This window comes from Benincasa hispida, chromosome 8 (assembly GCF_009727055.1).
Source record: "Benincasa hispida cultivar B227 chromosome 8, ASM972705v1, whole genome shotgun sequence".
In the NCBI taxonomy this organism is placed as follows: Eukaryota; Viridiplantae; Streptophyta; class Magnoliopsida; order Cucurbitales; family Cucurbitaceae; genus Benincasa; species Benincasa hispida.
This window is the reverse complement of record NC_052356.1, coordinates 57124947-57145890: the sequence shown is the minus strand read 5'-3', so window position 1 is coordinate 57145890 and position 20944 is coordinate 57124947. Positions and strand designations below refer to the sequence as shown.

The following is a 20944-nucleotide window of genomic DNA, read 5'->3' as shown; positions in this document are numbered from 1 at the left end:
ATATATTATGCTCCTGACACCCAATAAAAAATTGTCACATAGTAATTTTTATTTTTTTAAAAATAAATTGATTGAAAATAATTTTTTGTATGTAAAGAAAAAATGAGAGTATAGAATTAAATGCAACCAAAACTATATCTAAACATTGCTTTTCTTATATACATTTTACCTAATTCATTAGATACATATAAAAATATTTTATGAAAAGCAAACAAACGTAAACTTTGCAACAAATGTACATTGAAGGTATAATATACAATTATACTTAAAAAAAAAAATAGAATAACACTTCAAAATTTAAAACTAAAATGTAATTTGATGAAATCTAAAGTTTAAATTAATAAAGTTAAAAAAAAAGAATTAAAAAGAAAGTTATGTTGTGGATATTAATCCCTATATCATATATTGGAATTCTACACTCAACCTCCGTCAAAGTCCTAACCTCTATTCTCCACCCCAAAAAAAGTCTTAACCTCTATTACTGCTCTCTTAATTAGCCTATAACTTAGTGAAAGGACTACGATATTATGTTCTTATTTTCTTTGTATATGTGAACAATAATATCTCATCTATTTGTATTTTTCCTTTTAATAAAGGAACAAATCTATTTTCCAACGATATAGACAGAAATATATTTCAACTATTTATGAAACATTTGGAAGTCTATATATATATTTCATTATTTATAAGAATGAGAAGACAAAAAATTAAAAGTTTAGACTTCCATCAAACATGAAATTACGTTTACATTCAATTCATCAATTAATTTATAAAAAAAAATTGAATTTGTCCAAGTTCTACTAGATGTGAAATTGTGAAGTTATTGGACTAAATAACAAACTTTCCTACTAGACTAATCTTGTAATTTTGTATGAAAAGAAAATTAATTAAAATACAGACACCCAAATATGAAGATCGCCTTAAAATGTGTTAGTATTCAAAAGGTCTGGTTCCAACTTTTATATCGATTTTTATTTAAAATAAAAATTCGAAAGAAGGGAAATTGGTACCGATGGCCATCTCGAAATTTAGTCTCACTTTTAAATTTGCTCAATTTTTGCCTTATAGTTGTTGTCATCAGTCCATGAATTTACCACTTTTAACATTTTTTTCCTTTTCCCTTCTTCCTTTTCTCTTTTGTCGATTTTTTTTGCGTTTCTTCTTTTTTTTTTTCTTTCTTTTTGGATGATTTCTTCTATTTATGATGCTCTTTGTTTTTCAACGATTTTTTTTTTCTTTTCTGGTGAGATTTCCTTCTCACCCTCTTTTCTTTAGTTGCACTCATTTTCTGGTGATTTTCTTCCGTTTATGTTTACATATTTTTCTTCTTCTTGAATTAAATATGTAAGTTGAAGTGTGAATCAGAACGAGAGGAAGACGCGAGAGTGAGACCAAGAAATGAGAGAAATAAGGGAGAGTGAGAATTCAAATGAAGGAAAAAACTACAAAATTGACGAGGGAGAAACGAGAGGAAGTAATGAGATGAAGAATTCAAAAGAAGGAAAAAAAATTCAGGAGAAAATGAAGGAGCACAACGTGAATTGGGAAACGAGATGAAAGAGAGGAGAAAGAGATGGAGAAATGAGGAGAAAATGGTATTGAGAGTGACAATTTTGAACGTTTTTAAAATGAGGGTAAATTTCGAATGGACCTTAAATTGGGCCACGGGTACAAATTTCCCAAGACGGAAGAAGGTTGAAAATGAAATTTGAACGGGAAGATTTAAAATTGAAAAGAGAAAATGTGGAAAAAAAGAAGTAAAAAAGTCAAAAAGGAAGAAGAAAGGAGAAAGGGAGAGGAGTGGAGCAGAGATGTAGCTTTGAAAGCCATCGTAAAGGGAAGAACACAGCCCGCTTTAACTTTTCTGACACCGTCCCCGCCTGTTATAAATGAAGGACCAAAACTCTCATTGGTCCACCCCAACAAAAACAAAACCCCCCAACATATCTAATTTCCATCCATTTAGACCAAAATTATCTTTGTTTCTTTGTTGTTTTTCTTTTGTTTTTTGAATAAGAATTAAAATAGATGGAATTTTATGATTAGGTTTGAGGAGAAAATTTGGAATGTAGAGAGGATGGGGGGAGGGAAAATGTTGAGAATTGCTGAGTTTGATGGGGTAATTTCATGGGTAAGAAAAGCAAGAGGGAATGGGTTTGAAATTGGAAAGCATGAGAAAGAGAGAGAGGAACAGAGGATGACCGGAAAATGAGAAAAAAGATGGGGCGGTTGACGGCGGAGATAGGGAGAGGGGTGACGGCGACATTAATATCAAAATGAAGGGTTTCCATAATAGTATACACACGTGGGGGCTCAGGGTCAATATTTAATATATGGCCATTCCATTCCCACTCAAACTTTTTCTTTTTCTTTTTCTTTTTCTTTACTCATTCATTCATTCATTCCCCCATCTCTAGTTTATAAATCCAGAGGAGCAACCCAACTCACAGTTTCTCTTATCTTTTCATTTGAATTTTAAAGGATGAATTTCCCTTGTGCTTGCAATGGGAATGTAAATGGAAATGGGTTTTCAGTTACAATTTTGTGTTTGTTTCGTTGAATTAGAAAGAGAGTAATTACGGTGTTGGCGGACGGCGGAGGAAGGGTGGCTAACGGATCATCACCGGCGCTGACTTCGCCTTTTTCTCTGCCTTTCTTCTACGTATCTCTTTAATTATCTCTTCAATGATAAATACGCTCCAAGGTTTCTCTCCCAAATCAAAGCCTCCATCCAATTTTTCTGTTTCTTCAACTCCGCCGTAACCGTTGAGATTTGGATATTTGAGCATATTCAAATTCCAATCACTCTTTGTCGAAGCGCCAAGCCCACCATTGTAGTGGAAGGCTTGTTTTGTCGTCTTCAAAGGGGGAAAAATGTTAAAGATATACACCCATCATTTCTTCTTCCTTGTTTGTTTGCTGTCGTACTCATTCGTATTACACATCAAATTTCAGTCCATGGTATTATTATATTCATGTTGTTTTCCATGAAGATGAAATGAGATGCTCCAACTCATTAACTGACTCCACACAACACAAGCATTAAGCATACGCAATGGACTTTGGCGGTGGCTCCGGTTGGGACAACGATTCCTCCTCCGACCCTCAACGCAGGAAAAAACGCTACCATCGTCACAATGCCAACCAGATTCAGAGACTCGAGGCGTAAACCCCATTTTCTTCCTCTCTTCTTTTAACTATTTTCATGTTTCTCTCCAAAATCCCTTCATTTTTTTCTTTTCTTCTTACAACTTTCAACTTCTTTTGTTTGGGAAATGAAGAATGTTCAAAGAGTGCCCACACCCGGATGAGAAGCAGAGATTACAGTTAAGCAGAGAGTTGGGATTGGCTCCTCGCCAAATCAAATTTTGGTTCCAGAACCGGAGGACCCAGATGAAGGTTTCTATGTCTTTTCTATGTCTTTTCTCTGCATAAAGATTCTGATATGTTACCATTTTAATTATTGTTCAGGCTCAACATGAAAGGGCAGATAATAGTGCACTTCGGGCAGAGAACGACAAGATTCGATGTGAGAACATAGCCATCAGAGAGGCACTAAAAAATGTCATTTGTCCCTCCTGCGGTGGCCCTCCACTTCAGGACCCCTACTTCGACGAGCACAAACTTCGAATTGAAAACTCCCATTTGAAAGAAGAGGTTCTTACTCTCTTCTTTTATTTCTTTAGAAAAAAAAAAAAAAAATTACCTAACCATAAGAAAAACTAAATTGATATGTGTAATTTTGGTTCTTCTTGGCAGCTTGAGAGAGTATCTAGCATTACAGCCAAGTACATTGGGAGGCCAATCTCTCAACTTCCACCCATTCAGCCTTCTCATTTTTCCTCCTTAGAGCTGTCCATGGGTAGTTTTCCCTCCCAAGAAGTGGGATGCCCTTCTCTTGATCTTGATTTACTTCCTGCAAGTTCTACAAGTGTTCCCAGTTTGCCATACCATCACCCAATTCACCTCACCTCCGTGGATAAGTCCCTCATGACTGAAATTGCCACAAATGCGATGGCAGAGCTGCTTAGGCTTTCCCAAACTAATGAACCATTCTGGATGAAATCATCAACTGATGGTCGCGACCTTCTCGACCTTGAAACCTATGAACATGCTTTTCCAAGACCCAACACCCCCTTGAAGAATCTCCATTTTCGCACGGAAGCATCTAGAGATTCAGGCATCGTGATCATGAGTAGTGCAGCATTGGTTGACATTTTTATGGACTCGGTATGGCTACAATACTCTCCCTCCCTCTTTGCACATCGTTGGTTCTACTTCTTAATAGTTACAACAATGGCATTGAAGTTACTGAATTGAGTGTGCAGAACAAATGGACAGAGTTATTTCCCACAATTGTCTCAATTGCAAGAACAATTGAAGTTATATCGTCTGGAATGTTGGGAAGTCAGAATGGCTCCTTGCAACTGGTATATAGCTACCTAGACGTAATCTTCCAATGTCACATTACTTTTTGAGTTTCCTAATTTTTGAGTCCAAAGTGTTTGAATTGCAGATGTACCAAGAATTGCAGCTACTCTCCCCATTGGTTCCAACTCGTCACTTTTACGTCCTCCGTTATTGTCAACAAATTGAGCATGGTGTGTGGGCCGTGGTTGATGTTTCCTACAGTATCCCCAGAGAAAACCAAATAGTTTCTCATTCTCAATGTCACCGCTTTCCCTCTGGTTGCTTGATCCAGGACATGCCTAATGGTTACTCCAAGGTTTTGCCACTTTATTTGTGTTTGCATTTTTCTTTATAATTTAAACTTTATACTTTATGTTCCCAAATTTCTTCTCATTGGACAATGCTCACTGAAAACAGGTTACTTGGATTGAGCATGTGGAAGTGGAAGATAGAGGCTCGACTCATTGGCTTTTTAGAGATCTCATTCATAGTGGATTAGCCTTTGGTGCTGAACGGTGGCTTGCAACTCTTCAGCGGATGTCTGAGAGGTTTGCCTGTTTAATGGTGACTGGTAGTTCCAATCAAGATCTTGGCGGAGGTAACGTCTGATCCAAGGTTGATTTTGCTCTTTTATAATCAAGTACTTAGTTCTTTTTTTACTATATTGTAAAAGATTGTCCTATTCTCTTAGCAATTCCATCACCAGAAGGAAAAAGAAGCATGATGAAACTAGCACAACGAATGGTGAACAATTTCTGTGCTAGTATCAGCACATCCCATGGACACCGTTGGACCACCCTTTCTGGGATGAATGAGGTTGGTGTTCGTGTCACGGTGCATAAAAGCACAGATTCTGGCCAACCTAATGGTGTGGTTCTTAGTGCAGCTACAACCATTTGGCTACCAGTTTCCCCTCAAACCATCTTTAACTTCTTTAAGAACGACAGAACCAGATCCCAGGTATTTGTAATTCAAAATTTCAGACTGGTCAAACACTTTATGATAACAATGGGTTCATTAACTGTGTAAGTTTAATGCTGCACCAGTGGGATGTTCTCTCAGATGGCAATCCAGTTCAAGAGGTTGCTCATATATCCAACGGATCCCATCCAGGGAATTGCATATCTGTTCTCAGAGTGAGATTCTTGTGTTGTTTTCTTCGAATTCTTTACTAGGAAGTTTAATGATGGAGTAATTGGAGATTGTATTTATGTATTGTATACATTTTTTTTCTTTTTTCTTGTTTTGAAAAGGCTTTCAATACAAGTCAGAACAACATGTTGATTCTCCAAGAGAGTTGCATAGACTCATCAGGGTCACTTGTTGTGTACTGCCCTGTGGATCTACCGGCCATGAATGTTGCAATGAGTGGGGAGGACCCATCAAGTATTCCTTTACTACCCTCAGGATTTACAATTTTACCAGATGGTCGACGGGACCAAGGAGAGGGTGCATCGAGCAGCTCAGACGTGCATAACAGGTCAGGGGGCTCGCTGGTGACGGTTGCATTTCAGATACTAGTGAGCAACTTGCCTTCTGGGAAGCTGAACTTGGAGTCAGTGACAACAGTTAATAACCTTATCAGCACCACTGTCCACCAAATCAAGACAGCCTTAAATTGTCATAGTTCCTGAGGAGAGGAGGAAGGGAAGAGAAGGTTACATCCAATTCAACACTATTTTCACTTTTTTTTTTTTCTCTTTTTCTTTTTTGTTTTGGTTTTTGGAGCTCTACTCCACAACTGTTTGGATCTCACATAACATTAATACATTGATGAGATGTGGGAGTGTTTGTGGTGGCGAAATTGAATCTGAGGGTTAGTTGGTGGCTTTGAATGTGCTGAACCATTATTTACTGCTGCTGCCAAAGCAAAGTTGCTGCCATCCCACTCCCATTTTACAGCCAATATTGTTGTTGTTATCATTATTAATTGGTTTTGTTTAGTTTAGTTTTGGGGGTTTGGGGAGGAGCTCTTCATGTTCATTATCTCAGCTCCAGAGTCCACTGAGAGAGTCAAGAACGCACCATATGTGTTTCCACACTTTTTTTCTAAGCCATTCATTTCACACCAATGTTGCAAACTTTGTATGGTTCGGGCATTGACTCTCAAATAGATACTTTACTTTACGCTATCTTTCCTTCTTTTTCTTCGTTCTGCGTCTTATTGGTTCTTGTTTTATGTGACATAATTCTATCCTCCGTCTGTATTCTGAACAATATTGTTTTGCCTGTTGCTGTGTAAGAGATTTGGTTCAACTGTCAAATCATTTCATAATATGATTCTGCTTTATGTGTACAAATCAAACTCATGGCTCATAATTAGCAATTTAATGCTTGTTCTCAATAATTTTATTATCCCTTTTTTTTTTTAAAAAAAAAAATCCAATATTTTACAAATATATTTGGCATGAAATAATTATGAATTTTTATATCATAGATCAATTACTATAATATCCATCTAATATTGCAATCTTTGGTATTGGTATTGCTAAAAATACTGAAAAGTAATAAAATAACTTTCATTTCGAAATTTAAAATTAAAAAGAAAAAAATCCTTGCAATTTATGGTTTAAAAAAAATCTGAAAAGAAAATGATGTGTAAAAACAATAAATCTAAAAAAAAAACTGCTGAAAATATTTATAAATAATATAAAATATCACCATCTATTTGCGTAAACCATGATAGATCGCGATAGACAGTAAAATTTTATTATATTTATAAATATTTTTGTTCATTTTTCGAAAAGATGATGCCAAACTTTTCTGAAAAAGGAAAAATGAAAAAGCAAAAACATGTACGACGGAATTTTTATTTATTTAAAAAATTGTATATATACATAACAAAAAATCTGATGGTTTTGTAATTTTTCAAACAAAAAATAAAATATGAAAAAGAGATGTGACGTGTTTGAAATATTCCAACCAAAAAGACTTTCTTGTATGCTGCTTTTCAAATCCGTCAAATACAAAAAATTTAAATCAACAATAAAAATACCTAATTATGAAAAGGTTAAAGTTATTCGAGACATTTTAAAAAATATATCCAAAGGTTGAATCTATATATATTTTTTTCTAAATTAATGTCTTTTAATTTCCCTAGTAGAAATATAGTTCGGAAAATGGATCTCCTTACCTTCTGACACATTTCAGAATGCAGAAAATAAAAAGAAAAATCAATAATTTATTATCCATAGATAGTTGGAGCAATAAGTTTGGATCAATAATTCACTTGATTGCACAAAGGGATACAAAGTTTTGATATTACTCAACGCATTATTTCTGTGTTCTTTTAGTAATATAATGCACATAGTTTATTCAATATATTTGAGGAAGTCTAAAATAATGATAATAAAATTAATGAGTGAAAAAAGGCAGCCCAAAAGGAAATTTAATAGGAAAAGAAAAATATAGGTATATAGATTGAAGGAGGGAGGAGGTTTGGTGTGGGTTAAGCCACTATAATGGGACTGTGAAACGGAGAAACAAACCCTATTAATTGTTCTTCCTACCACTACCATACTGCAATTAATGTTGCAAATCCATGTGATATTAATACTAAACTCTTTATATATCTATACCCACGCGCTAATGTACTATTTAATAATCATTTTATTTTTATTTTATTTAAATACGAGAGATGTATTTTTAACGAACTATTTTTTTAGTTTTTAAAATTTGGTTTAATTTTTTAAAATATTAATAAAAAGGTAGATAAGAATCAAGAAATTTATATGCTTAATCTTCAAAAATTAAAAATCAGATGGTTATTGAATGAGATCTAAGCTTTTGGTTTTCCTATTAACAAAATCGATAAATTGAGTACTTAAAAGTGCTACGTTTGATAACCATTTGTTTTTTTTTTTTTTTTTTTTTAAATTAAGTTTTATTTCATTAACATTTTTTACAATAATTTGCATATTCTATAATGTCAGAATTCTTTTCTTACCTAAATTTTAAAAAACCAAAATAACTTTTTTAAAGTTATTTTTTTTAATTCTCAAAATTTGACTTTATTTTTTAAATGGTTAGTGAAAAGTAGATAATAAATAAATAAATTTGAAGGTGAAAGTAGTGTTCATATACTTAATTTAAAAAAATAAAATAAAAAACAAAGTGATTATCAAACGAGTCTCAATTATTTTCTCGAAAAAGTCATGACTATCATAGTATTTGTTATTGCTACATAACATATATATACATATAAAACGAAAACATGAAATAGGCAATAAAATTTATTTCTTAAGGAAAATTGCACAACCCACCCTTAGTTATGGGGTTTGTTACAATCACACCCTTAAACTTTGAATTTGATCAATTAACTCCTTCTAGTTTATTAAGTATTGCAATCATGCCCTTCGATTAGTTGATATTCAATTATAAAAGGACAAATTTGTCCATTCACAAATCTTGGTGTAAAAAGAAAATTAATGGTGAAAAGAAGCGCAGAGACCTCTGACCACGGTTAGTCTTGAATTATGAAGCATATGTACAGTTATATTATATGGATACGATTGAATACGACGATTCGGATACGGATCCGTTAAAAGTTACGTCATTTTTTATATATTATTTTAATATATATTTATAAAAAATGAGAATATTGATACATCGAAGATACATTTTCTCTTATTTATAAAAAAATAGGTTGCCTAGTTTTAGATTGAAAAAGATTAAAGTATTTGTGGTTCATAGGTCTTGATTTATCGTAGGCCGTGGCAAAATGTATTTCCATTAACCTTTAAAATCAAGGTTCAAAGAGAGGATACACGAAGAAGATGAACCATAACATCCGTCGTTAAACTCACTTTTCATTCCATCGAAAAGCTTTAGACTTATGGAACTTGACAAAAGCTTACCATCATCTTCGACGAACTTTTTTGAAATCATCTGAAAAAACAAAGTAAATAAACGGAAACCGTAAGAAAAATTTCTTACCAGAAAAATGATAAAAATTAAAATTTTAATATCTGGGTATGCTCAACTTACTGAAAAGACCGAAAAAACCTAACTAATGAAGAAAATATATAAAGAAAAGTGAAGAAGGTTTTGTTTTCATCAATTTTGGGTCTTCATGATTTCAAAAACTTTGGAGAAGAAGACGCTATAAACATTACTTTGGCTTCTTAAAGTTAACCCCAAATCGTTTTTTTTTCCGTCAATGCGTTTTTCTGTTTTTTCCCTTGGGTTTTAATTGAAGGGGATTTCTTATGTTGTTTTTTTTAGTTTACTCCCACCAAAGCTCGTCAATGACTCAAGATTTGTCAACGGTGAGAGCTCTCTCCTACACTATAAATGGACAAGTTTGCCCTTTTTAATTGAACATCAACTAACACGGACCTGATTACAATACTTAATAAACTAGAAGGGATTAGTTGATCAAATACAAAATTTAGGGGTGTGATTGTAACAAATCCCATAGTTTAGGGATGGTTCGTGTAATTTTTTCTTTATTATAATATGACTCTTTATCAAATTTATACTGTATTAAAAAAAAATTGATATCTTTTTCTTTCAAGAAAATATCAAAAGATTAAATAAAGTATTTTAAACATAGATAATTGTAAATGAATGAACTATGTATATACCGCTCTTTGTATGAATATATGTAACGAAATAATCGTTAAAGAGATATCTTTGACAACTTTCTTGAAAGAAAAAAATGCCAAAGATGTATGTATGATAGTTTTTAAAATTTGTGTTTTCAAATTCAAGAAAAAGATTAAAAAAAATATAAACAAATAAATATATTAATTAAATAGATCAATTACTTGGACATTAATTACATGACAAAGTTAAGGAACCATACCATAATTATCGAACCACTTTGCTTCATAGGAAAGAAAGGGGAAAATGCCATTTTCCCCCTTCTTTTTTCCGGAGGGAAAGGCCAAAAATAAAATCATATTTTATAAAAAAAAAAAAAAAAACGTCAAATTTATATATATGTACTGTATACATTATAAGGATCAAATGAAACAACAATATAAATGCAACTGCGGAGTGGGTTGTTTCCATAAACACCCTCTAAAAAAAAAGAAAGAACTGTATGAGTAGGAACTTCTCTCTCCTCACGTATCTCATATGGTACTCTCTCAAAAATCAAAATATGACATTAAATATATTAATCTAATTTTTTCAAAAAAAATAAATATAATTTTTTTCTATGCCAATTTGTTTATAGTTTAACTGGTTAAGGCTGGTCGAAATTAACAACAAAAAATGATTATGGGATTATTGGGAAAAAAAAAATCAATGATTTGAACAGACTCTCACATTCGTTGAATTTAAAATTTTAGAAAAAAACCTATAATAGTATAATTACAATTGTTATCGAGAAAATTTAGCCTGCTTAGTAGGATCTATAATAGAGTGGCCTAGGCATAAGGAGCCTGGGAGCTTAAGCCTAGAGAGAGAAAGTCTAGGCATGAAGAGCCTATGAGGAGCCTGAGCCTAGAAGGCTCAAGAAAGAGAAAGTCAAGGCATGAGGAGTCTACGGGAGCTTTGAGCTTAGGCACGAGGAGAGCCCGAGCTTAGAGAAGTGTAAGCTTGGTATGCTTAGGCATGAGGAGCTTAAGAGAACCCATGTAAGAGCCCAAGCTCAGTGGGACCCATGAGGTAAGCTCAGAGGAGCCTAAGAGAGAGCTTTAGAGGAGCTCAGAGGAGCCTAGGAAAGAGCTAAAAAAAAGCGCAGAGGAGCTAAGGAGAGAGCCTAAGAGATCTTAGGAGCCAAGGAGAGAGCTTAAGAGAACCCATGGGTGAGCCTAAGAGAGCTTTGTTGGACCCATGTGGTGAGTTTATTGAAGCCCACAAGAGAAGAACCCACATGGGAGAGCCTAGCTTCCTAAGAAGAGCTCACAAGAGGAGAGGAACCCACGAGGGAGAGTCCAGCCTCCTAAGAGGAACTCCTAAGAGGAGGACCCACAAGGAAAAACCTAACCTTCTTAGAAAAGCTCATCGGAGGAGGACCCATATGGGAGAGCCTAGCCTCCTAAGAGGAGCTCATAGGAAGAGGGGGACTCACAAAGGAGAGTCTATCCTCCTAAGAGGAACTCACATGAGGAGGATCCATAAGAGAAAGCCTTGAAGGAACTCTTATACAAGAGTACCTATGAGTGGAAGTGGATCTTTCCAATTCATTGTGACAGAATTTACACATATACATTCAAACATACAGATATGCATTGATAACACTAAATTACAAGCATGCATAAAGGATAAAAACGAGAGACTGAGAGAATACACCAATTGAAGACTTTTCTTCACAAAACTCGGTCTCACCATGAATGAACTCTGCTCTTTCTAGTCCAGCGAGTAATCGCACAACAACAGCTCGGTCATCTACACGAACAACTTCGCACGAACAACAGAAAATGGGGACGACACCATCACTCGGAACCCTCAGTATTCTCGGAGTAAGAATCCAAAGAGTGGGCTTTGATGAAATTGGTAGAGGGGAGGAGGAAATGCTATCGTTTACAAAGGATCAAGCAAGTGGGAGAATGAAAAGACTATCGTATAGTCGGGTACTTGATCGTTTAGTGCGAGGTACACAATCGTGTAGTAAAAGTTAAACGATCGTCTATGAAAAGGTAAGCGATCGTTTAGGAAAGCGCAGGTGTACAATCGTTTAGGAAGTGGGCGCTATCGTATAGGCTCTTAAACACTAAGCGATAGAAGGCTAACACACCGTGAGTGATTATGCGTGTCTCGTGCAAAATGAAAACAATTTTCATTTTATTCTTCCGTTACTAAAACTGAATTGAACTTCCCACTAACGCACTAATTCGGAGAAAATGTCGGCCAATTATCTCATAACCATCCAATTAATAAATTAATAAATATAATCATATTATGTTGATTACATATAGTTTGATATCATATATCAACTATAGTGTTTTCTCCTCCACTTGATATAAATCATATTTATATCCAATTTCCTCCAAAATAATGTATCTCATACATTTAGTCAATTATATCATATATAATTAACCAATTCAATTATATCATATATAATCGAACTCCCTCTTGTCAATTTGAACATTTCAAACTAACCCAAAAATTGATTCTCAACTTGTATCCAAGCTACCAAGGGGACCTTATGGACCTAGGCTCGAAGCTCCAATGATACGTGAATAGTTAACTAAACTCTTTAGCCACGAGATCCATCATTCGTTAACTGCCAGACATTCCACTAAAGACCGACAACTGAACTCTTCTTATAACAGATATATTTCTGTGTCCATCAGATATAACCAATCATGAGTACGATAAACCTTCACAGATGCTCGTAAGTATAGTTAGGCTAATTTACTATTTTGCCCCTATAGTTATATCTCACTCTTTAAGTACCATTGATCCCTTTAATGAACTATACAACATAGTCCAACTATGTGTGAACACCTCTCGGGCCATAAGAAGGTGTGTGGCGCCACATCGTTCAAGCCCTGGAATCAGCCCTTAAGGGAGCTATCTATCTACTTACCCCTTCTTTGAGGAAGGAGTGAATTCGGTTTTGTATAGCTAAGTTCCCAGCTTCCAAATCAAACGAACCCCCAAAGTGGTAGGTTTGAGTCGGCGGCCTGGCCACTCGCACCCATACAAATCAAAGGACCACCCTCAATGGCAGGAGTTCTCAACTCACTCAGGATTGAGGTCATGTTACCTATGGTCATCCTAGTGAAGTGAAGTCTCTGTCATGAACGGTGTTATATAACAAGATGTTAACACTTCGTGGTCAGGTCTTATACAAACTCTTTGTATAGGATGCCCCCGCTTGCATGTCCTCTACACGAATGATCAGGATTAGACCATCTGTGGCAAGTCACAACACTTGTAACCATTCCACAAAGCGGGTCGCATTCGTAGCGTTACCAGGATAAGGTTTTCCTCCTTTATCCATATACTACAGACCATTTTTGTTATCACTTAAGACATGATCCACTTGTATGTCACCACATACACGCTTAAGTTACATAAAAACAACCATGGATTTTAGTTTATTAGTTTGTGGTAAAGCAAATAAAACATCCAAATGAGCAAAATCAAGAAGTGAAGTAAATATCATATATTATACATCACAAGCATTCGTACAAACTGTTTACAAACTATAGGACACGAGACTTTAGGGCATCAACCCCAACAATCTCCCACTTGTCCTATAACGAAGTGGGGTGTACAAAAAACTAGTACAAAACAATAAACTAGGGCATAAAAGCCCAGTACAAAAAAAATCTCCCACATGCCTTCGTCTGGCCGTGGGCGGTCCCGTAGACCTATGCTCTGAAGTTGACCCTTAAACACTGTAGCCGTGAGAGCCTTCGTAAATGGGTCAGCAACATTGTACTTCGAAGCGATCTTTGTAATGATCACGTCCCCTTGATGCACTATCTTGTAGATCATGTGATACTTCCGCTCTATGTGTTTGTCACGCCTATGACTCCTAGGCTCCTTGGAGTTCGCCACAGCACCACTATTGTCACAATAGAGGGTGATTGGCCTAACCATATCTGGAACAAATTCCAATTCTGTCAAGAACTTCCTAAGCCAGACGACCACCTTAGCAGCTTTGCAAGCCGCTAAGTACTCTGCCTCCATAATGGAGTCAGCTATGCACCTCTGCATAGTGCTTCACCACATTACAGTTCCTCCGTTAAGAGTAAAGACTGACCCTAAAGTGGACTTGCGAGAGTTCTTGTCAATTTAAAAGTCAGAATCCACGTATCCAGTAAGGATTGAATCCCTAGATCCATACATAAGCATGTAGTCCCTCATTCTCCGAAGATACTTGAGGATATTCTTCACTGCGGTCCAGTGACCCTGGCCTGGGTTAGACTGATACCTATTGACCATTCCCACAACGTAGCAGATGTCTAGTCTAGTACAGAGCATCACATACATCAGACTGCTAACGACAGATGCATATGAGACCTATTTCATCTTCTCAACCTCTTGAGGCGTCTTAGGATACATGACCTTAGACAAAGTGACTCCATGCCTGAACGGTAGTAGGCCCATTTTGGAGTCCTGTATCGAGTACTTGAGCAACATCTTGTCAATGTATATTGCCTGAGATAGTGCTAGAACATTGTTCTTACGATCCCGAAAGATTTGTATACCCAGAACAAACTGAGCCTCTCCCAAATCTTTCATTTGAAATTGGGTCGCCAACTAGTTCTTAACTGCAGTCAATAGACCTACATCATTCTCAGTGAGTAGTATATCGTCTACATACAACACTAAGAAATCTATTGAAGCGTTGGCGATCTTCTTGTAGACACAAGGTTTATTAACGTTCTGGTCAAAATCATACGATTTGATTGTAGTATCAAACCGAATGTTTCAAGATCGAGACACCTATTTTAACCCATAAATGGACCAATTCAGTTTGCAAACTTTTTGCTCTTGATCTTGGGCAATGAATTCCTCGGGTTGCAACCATGTAAATGGTCTCCTCAAATTTCCATTGAGAAAAAGCTCTTGACGATCCATTTTTCAGATCTCATTATTATCATAAGTGCAACGCAGGAGGATGCAGATCGACTTTAACATGGCAAAAGGCGAGAAAGTCTCCTCATAGTCGACATCCCTCTATTGGATATAACCATTTGCCATAAGTCGAGTCTTGAAGGTTTGCACCTTCCCATTAGCACCTGTTTGCGCTTGTAGATCTAATTTACAACCTATAGGTCTTACTCCATCAGGCTGATCTATAAGATCCCATACTGAGTTGAAGTACATCGACTCCATCTCGAGATCCATGGCCTTGACCCATTCATCTTGGTCTAATCCTCCATTGCCTTCTGATAAGACAAAAATCCTCAATGTTGCCATCTGCTACCATAGCAAGGATTTCGTGAAACCCATGATCAAACTGGGCGATACGACCCTCCCACTGTCAGTCTTCCGTCAACTCTTGAGGTGAACCGACCTAACTAGAATGAACTATTCAACAACTCTTGTTTGATGAAGTAGACCTTCAATAAATCTTGTTGAAGTTTCAGTAGTTTCGTTGGAAGCTCACGTAACACGAATTTAACTACGTGGACTGGCCCTAATATGACTCCTCCAGGAATAGCTTCGTGGAAACAAACACCCTATTTTTTCCGACGGATTATAAAAATAACCCCCTCGTTACCCTTAGTAGCTCACAAAGAAGCATAATCGACTGTGATTCTAACTTTTTAGGATTGCCTCAAGCACATTGTGCCGGAACCCAAATGCGAAAGTGACGTAAACTAGCTTTATGCCCGTTCACAACTCAGATGTTTCTCGCAACACTTTTGGAAGGAACACAGTTGAGTATGTATAATGCATTCCACTGCGAAACCAAAACGAGTCGTGTAAGAAGCCATCATCAAACGAATTGTCCAATAAGGTTCTGTTTCTTCCTCTCCACTACACACCATATATTGAGGTGTACCGCGCCTGAGGATTTGGAGAAATGATTCCATGTCTAATCAAAATAGTCCTGAATGTCGGATCCAAAAATCTCCAAATCAATCTGATCGAATGTGTTATAATCCGTCTATCTAATGCATTTTTAACTCTAGTATGAACTCTTTAAACTTTTCAAGATTCAACTTCCATTGCATCAGATAAACATACCCATACCTAGAGTAATCATTAGCTGATGAAATCTCATACCACCTCGGCCTCGCACTATCATAGCCAAAAGGTCAAAAGTACTAACTCAAGAGCTCTTTGGCTCGATAACCTTTTCAAAAAAGGTTTTTAGTCATCTTACCCTCAAAGCAACGATTCGCACACGGTAAAGAATTTTCTTCTAATTATTAGATCATATCTTCACCAATCTCTTAATCCTATTGAGATTAACGTGCCCTACATCGAAGCCAAAATTGGGCATTTTCTTGAGAATCTTACATTAGATTGAAGTTTGTTGGCAGATTAAATAACTCTATGTTAGGAGGAAACTTAAGGCTAACGCTAGCACATATAAGTTACTTTCGAGATTAGTGTACAAATTTCAATAGCATCTTTATAATAAAACTTTATCCAATTAAAGAAAAGTATAATTCACATTGTAACCGAAACTTTACAGAAATAGTTTCATTTAGTAGGACTACATACTTATCTCTTAAAACTAGAAACTTATTTCTATAAAGATAATGGATGCCTCCCAACACCTAACAGCGAGAACGGACGCCCGTGCTACTCGTATCGTCATCTCACCAGCCTCTAGTTGTCGCCAGGATCTAATCCCCTGAAAAGAAGAACAAACATGAGTAGTGGTGCTCGAATCAATTATCCAGGCTGAATCATCATTCTCCACTAAACATGTTTCTAGTACAAGTAAATCATATTTAACTTTGTCTACCTTGGCGGTCTTCCTTTCTTTCAGCCAGCAAGGACAATTCCTCTTTCAATGTCCGTTCTGGTTGCAGTGAATAAATTTTTCCTTTTCAACCGGCGACGAACGCCGCCTTGGGGTGACAAATGGCGGGTTAGCAGGCGCTTTCCCTTCCCCTTACCGCCCTTCTTCTTCTTCCCCTTTGCAGAGTTAGAAGTAGAAGGTACAGACTTTTTTCCTGAGATCAAACCTCGATGGAACGTTCTAGAAGATGAAGCAACATTTGCCTCAACCCTTTTCCTCTCCTTACTTTTGAGTAAAGATTGATATGTCTGCAACTCGTTGAGGAGAGTTGTAAGGGTATATTTCACTTTGTTAAGAATCACATTGCTAACAAAGTGGAGAAAACTTTCCGATAATGAATGCAGGATTATGCTAATTTGATTGCCCTCATCGATACTAGACCCATTCATCTCCGCCATATTAAAGTGGACCATCATATTAAGCACATGTTCATGAACAGAGGTGCCTTCCTTCATTTTGGAGTTGGAGATGTATTTAAGAGCCTCGTGCTTGAGCTATTCAGACGGTTGTCCAAACATCCCCCGTAGGGACTCTATGATCTCACACGCTGAAACCATGGGCTCAGCTTCTTGGCCAACACATCATTAAGACTAGTGAAAATATAGGCTCGAGCCTTCTCGTTTTCCCGTGTCCATCGCTAGTACGCCTCCCGAACATTTTGAGCGACGTTGGGAGCTGGAATAGGAGGATAGACCTCCGTAAGGGAAAACATGAGATCCTTGATGATTAGTATCATCGTGATCATATGTTTCCAAGTAGAAAAGTTATCGCCAGTAAGTTTGTTGCCGCTAAGCAAAGCCATAGTGGTTGTAGCCATTTTTAAAACTTGTTGCTGAAAAACGAACAAACTTTTATAAGATTTTGCTAAACCACATTTTAACCAATTAATTTTAGCAAAAAAGTTTCCAAGTACCCTAAGTGTTTAAGACTTCTATTTTGTAATGATGCCCCAACGAGGCAGGACAAACATCTCCGGTGGGGTGATAGATGCCCTTTCACTGGGATGAGACATTCTCAACCATCAAGTAGAACCAACTCTTAGAATTGAACCTAACAACCACCATTTATTTGGTCTAGAACTGTTAACCCTTAACAATTCCGCGTAAGTGTGATCCCTTAGTTTCGTCGCCAGAGTCTCGCTCTAATGAGCCCATTGTAGGGAAGAAGCAGATTAGGACAAGAGACTAAGTAACCTTATCCTCTTACAGGAGATCAAATAAAGAAACGCGAAAAGCTGCCATCCTATAGGGGGACACTCTCAGGGTGCCTCGAGGCGATGCACAAAAATTTATTCAATCCAACAAGGGAGATTGTGGGATATGCTGTTGCACTTCCCACTCCCACTTATTATGAACATTCTCTCCATCCACCTTGATATTGACCTACCCAAAATCCATCCTTTAGGGGGACACTCCTAGGGTGCCACGAGGCCAAAGGTAGATCTCATGGTGTGGACTATAAGGGAGAAACGTGAAAGGTTTAAATGAAGCATCATATGCCCCAAGTGCCTCCCACTGAATGTCCTACCTAGGGGTTCATTAACCAAGACAATCTAGCTACTGATTTTAGTCTAAGTCATCTTTTAAGTCTACTTATAAACAACATTTGTCTATGAAATAGAACACGTTAAAATAGTTACATTTAAACACTTTAATGGACTGTCCTAAACTTGCATGCTTGCATCAAATCTATCTAATTCACCTTTCCACGTAGGTTTCTAGGTAGGGGTGTTACGTTTCCGTTAACTTAAATACCCCAGCCTAGACAGAACCTGCCTTAGACAAAAAGGTTCTTTATAGATAGATTTGCTACATTTTAACCTTTTATTAGTCAATTTAATCCTATTAAACTGATTAAAAAATTTTAGCCTAAGGGTTACTAATCATATTAGAACTGTGGGCGCGAACTTTTTGTACGCCGTATGCCGACCTTTTTTGAAATATTTGTAAGTTCGTTATTACGGGTAGTTCCTACAAAGGATCGGACTAATGACGTAAAGCCCACGGTAGCATCGGGACCGGGGAAAGTAAACAGAAAAGAAGGGATCATTTTGGCGGCATGGCCGAGCGGTAAGGCGGGGGACTTTAGGTCTATGTTATCCAAGTTCTAAACATTTTAAATCCATGAATTAAACCAAAGTGAACATGCATGTCTTTCTTACTGCTTTTAGTTTTGATTTCTCTTTAACCTTTAAAAAGAAACAACTAAAACACATTGCCACACAACAAGTTATTTATAACGCTTATGAAGTAACCTATGTGTCATGCTTCATGCAATATCCAATCATTACTATACAAACTTTTATATACATGTAATAACCAAGCAAACATACTTTGCATACACCCTTATACTATAACAATTATAATATAAGGATGATGCATGTCAATACTTTTTATGCATGTATAAATATAACTCTTATATTATATGTTGCGTGAGCATGTTCTTACGTAATTTAATCATGCTTCTCTAAATCATAACATTTATAATAAAGAGATGATGCATGACCAATGCATAACCTAAAGTGGGATTTTCTATATGTGTATACCATATGACATATAAAATAAACCATACATCTCATGTATTAAAACAAAGATTAATGGACCGGATGAACAAACATAAAATTGGAATGAAAAATTCTATCTATTACATTTTTTCACCGAGCAAATCGGTTCACAGGCAAACTGGATCTTGAATGTTGGGCGAAGCTCCATCGTTTAGTAAACGCCTCTAGGTAAACGATTGTGTAGTGCACACTAAACGATAACTCAAAAAGCTAAAGGATTGCTTAGACGACAAGGAGGTTGCAAAGCTTGATCGTCTAAACAATCCCTTAACACGCAAAGGTAAATGATTTACCACGCCTTTAATTCATGATCGTATAGTCAATAACTAAGCGATGAGGCTTGCTGAGCTGTACGATCGTCTAGTGCGCACACACATTAAACGATACCCAAGCATCCGATACTCAATGATCGTCTACCCCTTCGTCTACATGACTCGACCAATACTTGGTCGTCTTCTTCCTCGAAGAATGGAAACCCTTGCTCCAAACTTCTTCACGAATGACTCAAAACTCAAACTAACTTTGAAATTACAGACTCGATAGCAATTAATTATGCCCAAAAATGCAGGGGCCTTTACAATTAACTGAAAATGTAAAAGAATTTAACAAATTGAGGTTTCATCCCAGAAAACTCCATTAATCCACACATCCCCAAACGATTTAACAATTAAAACAGAGAGTAGACATGCTGCATCCACCAAGAATGTATATGCAATTCTTTACATCAATGAAATTGGAATATCAGAAACTTGGCTCTAATATCGATTGAAGAAACTCTTATACAAGAGTACCAATGAGCGAAAATGGATCTTTCCAATTCACTGTGACAGAATTTACATATATACATTCAAACATACAGACATGCATTGATAACACTAAATTACTGGCATGCTTAAAGGATAAAAACGAGAGACTGAGAGAACATACCAGTTGAAGACTTTTCTTCACAAAACTAGGTCTCATCGTGAACGAACTCCTCTTGCTCTTTCTAGTCCAGCGAGTAATCACCCAGTAACAGCTCGGTCGTCTACACGAACAGCTTCGCACGAACAACAGCAAATGGGGACGACACCACCACTTTGAGCCCTCAGTATTCTCGGAGTGAGAATCTAAAGGGTGGGCTTGGTTGGAATTGGTAGAGGGGAAGAGGAAAGACTACCGTGTACAAAGGATCAAGCAAGTGGGAGAATGAAAAGACTATCGTATAGTCGGGTGCTTGATCGTTTAGGCGGGGTACACGATCGTGTAATAAAATCTAAGCAATGGTCTATACAATCATTTAGTTATGCTCACGCGCTAAGCGATCGTTTATGAAAAGGTAAGAGATCATTTAGGAAATCGCGGGCGATCGTTTAGGAAAGTGCGGGTATGCAATCTTTTAGTAAGTGGGTGCTATCGTATAGGCTCTTAAACACTAAGCGATAGAAGGCTAACATACTGTGAGCGATTATGCGTTTCTCGTGCAAAATAAAAACAATTTTCATTTTATTCTTTCGTTACTAAAACTGAATTGAACTTCCCACTAATGCATTACGGAGAAAACACCGGCCAATTATCTCATAACCGCCCAATTAATAAAT

The 20944-nt window shown here is 36.6% G+C and overlaps 1 protein-coding gene across 2 annotated transcripts; it reads left to right on the top strand.

Annotated features, from left to right (window-relative positions):
* Positions 1-1940: 1940 nt before the first annotated feature.
* Positions 1941-6639, top strand: LOC120082550 (homeobox-leucine zipper protein HDG11-like). 2 transcript variants are annotated; one of them, XM_039037769.1, is made up of 11 exons: positions 1941-3165; positions 3282-3399; positions 3472-3657; positions 3760-4230; positions 4329-4430; positions 4517-4726; positions 4828-5008; positions 5102-5226; positions 5297-5370; positions 5457-5546; positions 5664-5839. In XM_039037769.1, the coding sequence occupies exons 1-11, from the start codon at positions 3056-3058 to the stop codon at positions 5692-5694; spliced, it is 1698 nt and encodes a 565-aa protein (XP_038893697.1). In that variant the 5' UTR covers positions 1941-3055; the 3' UTR covers positions 5695-5839. The 2 variants fall into 2 exon arrangements, with proteins under 2 accessions (XP_038893697.1, XP_038893696.1); XM_039037768.1 differs by having other exon boundaries at positions 1945-3165; positions 5102-5370; positions 5664-6639.
* Positions 6640-20944: the final 14305 nt, after the last annotated feature.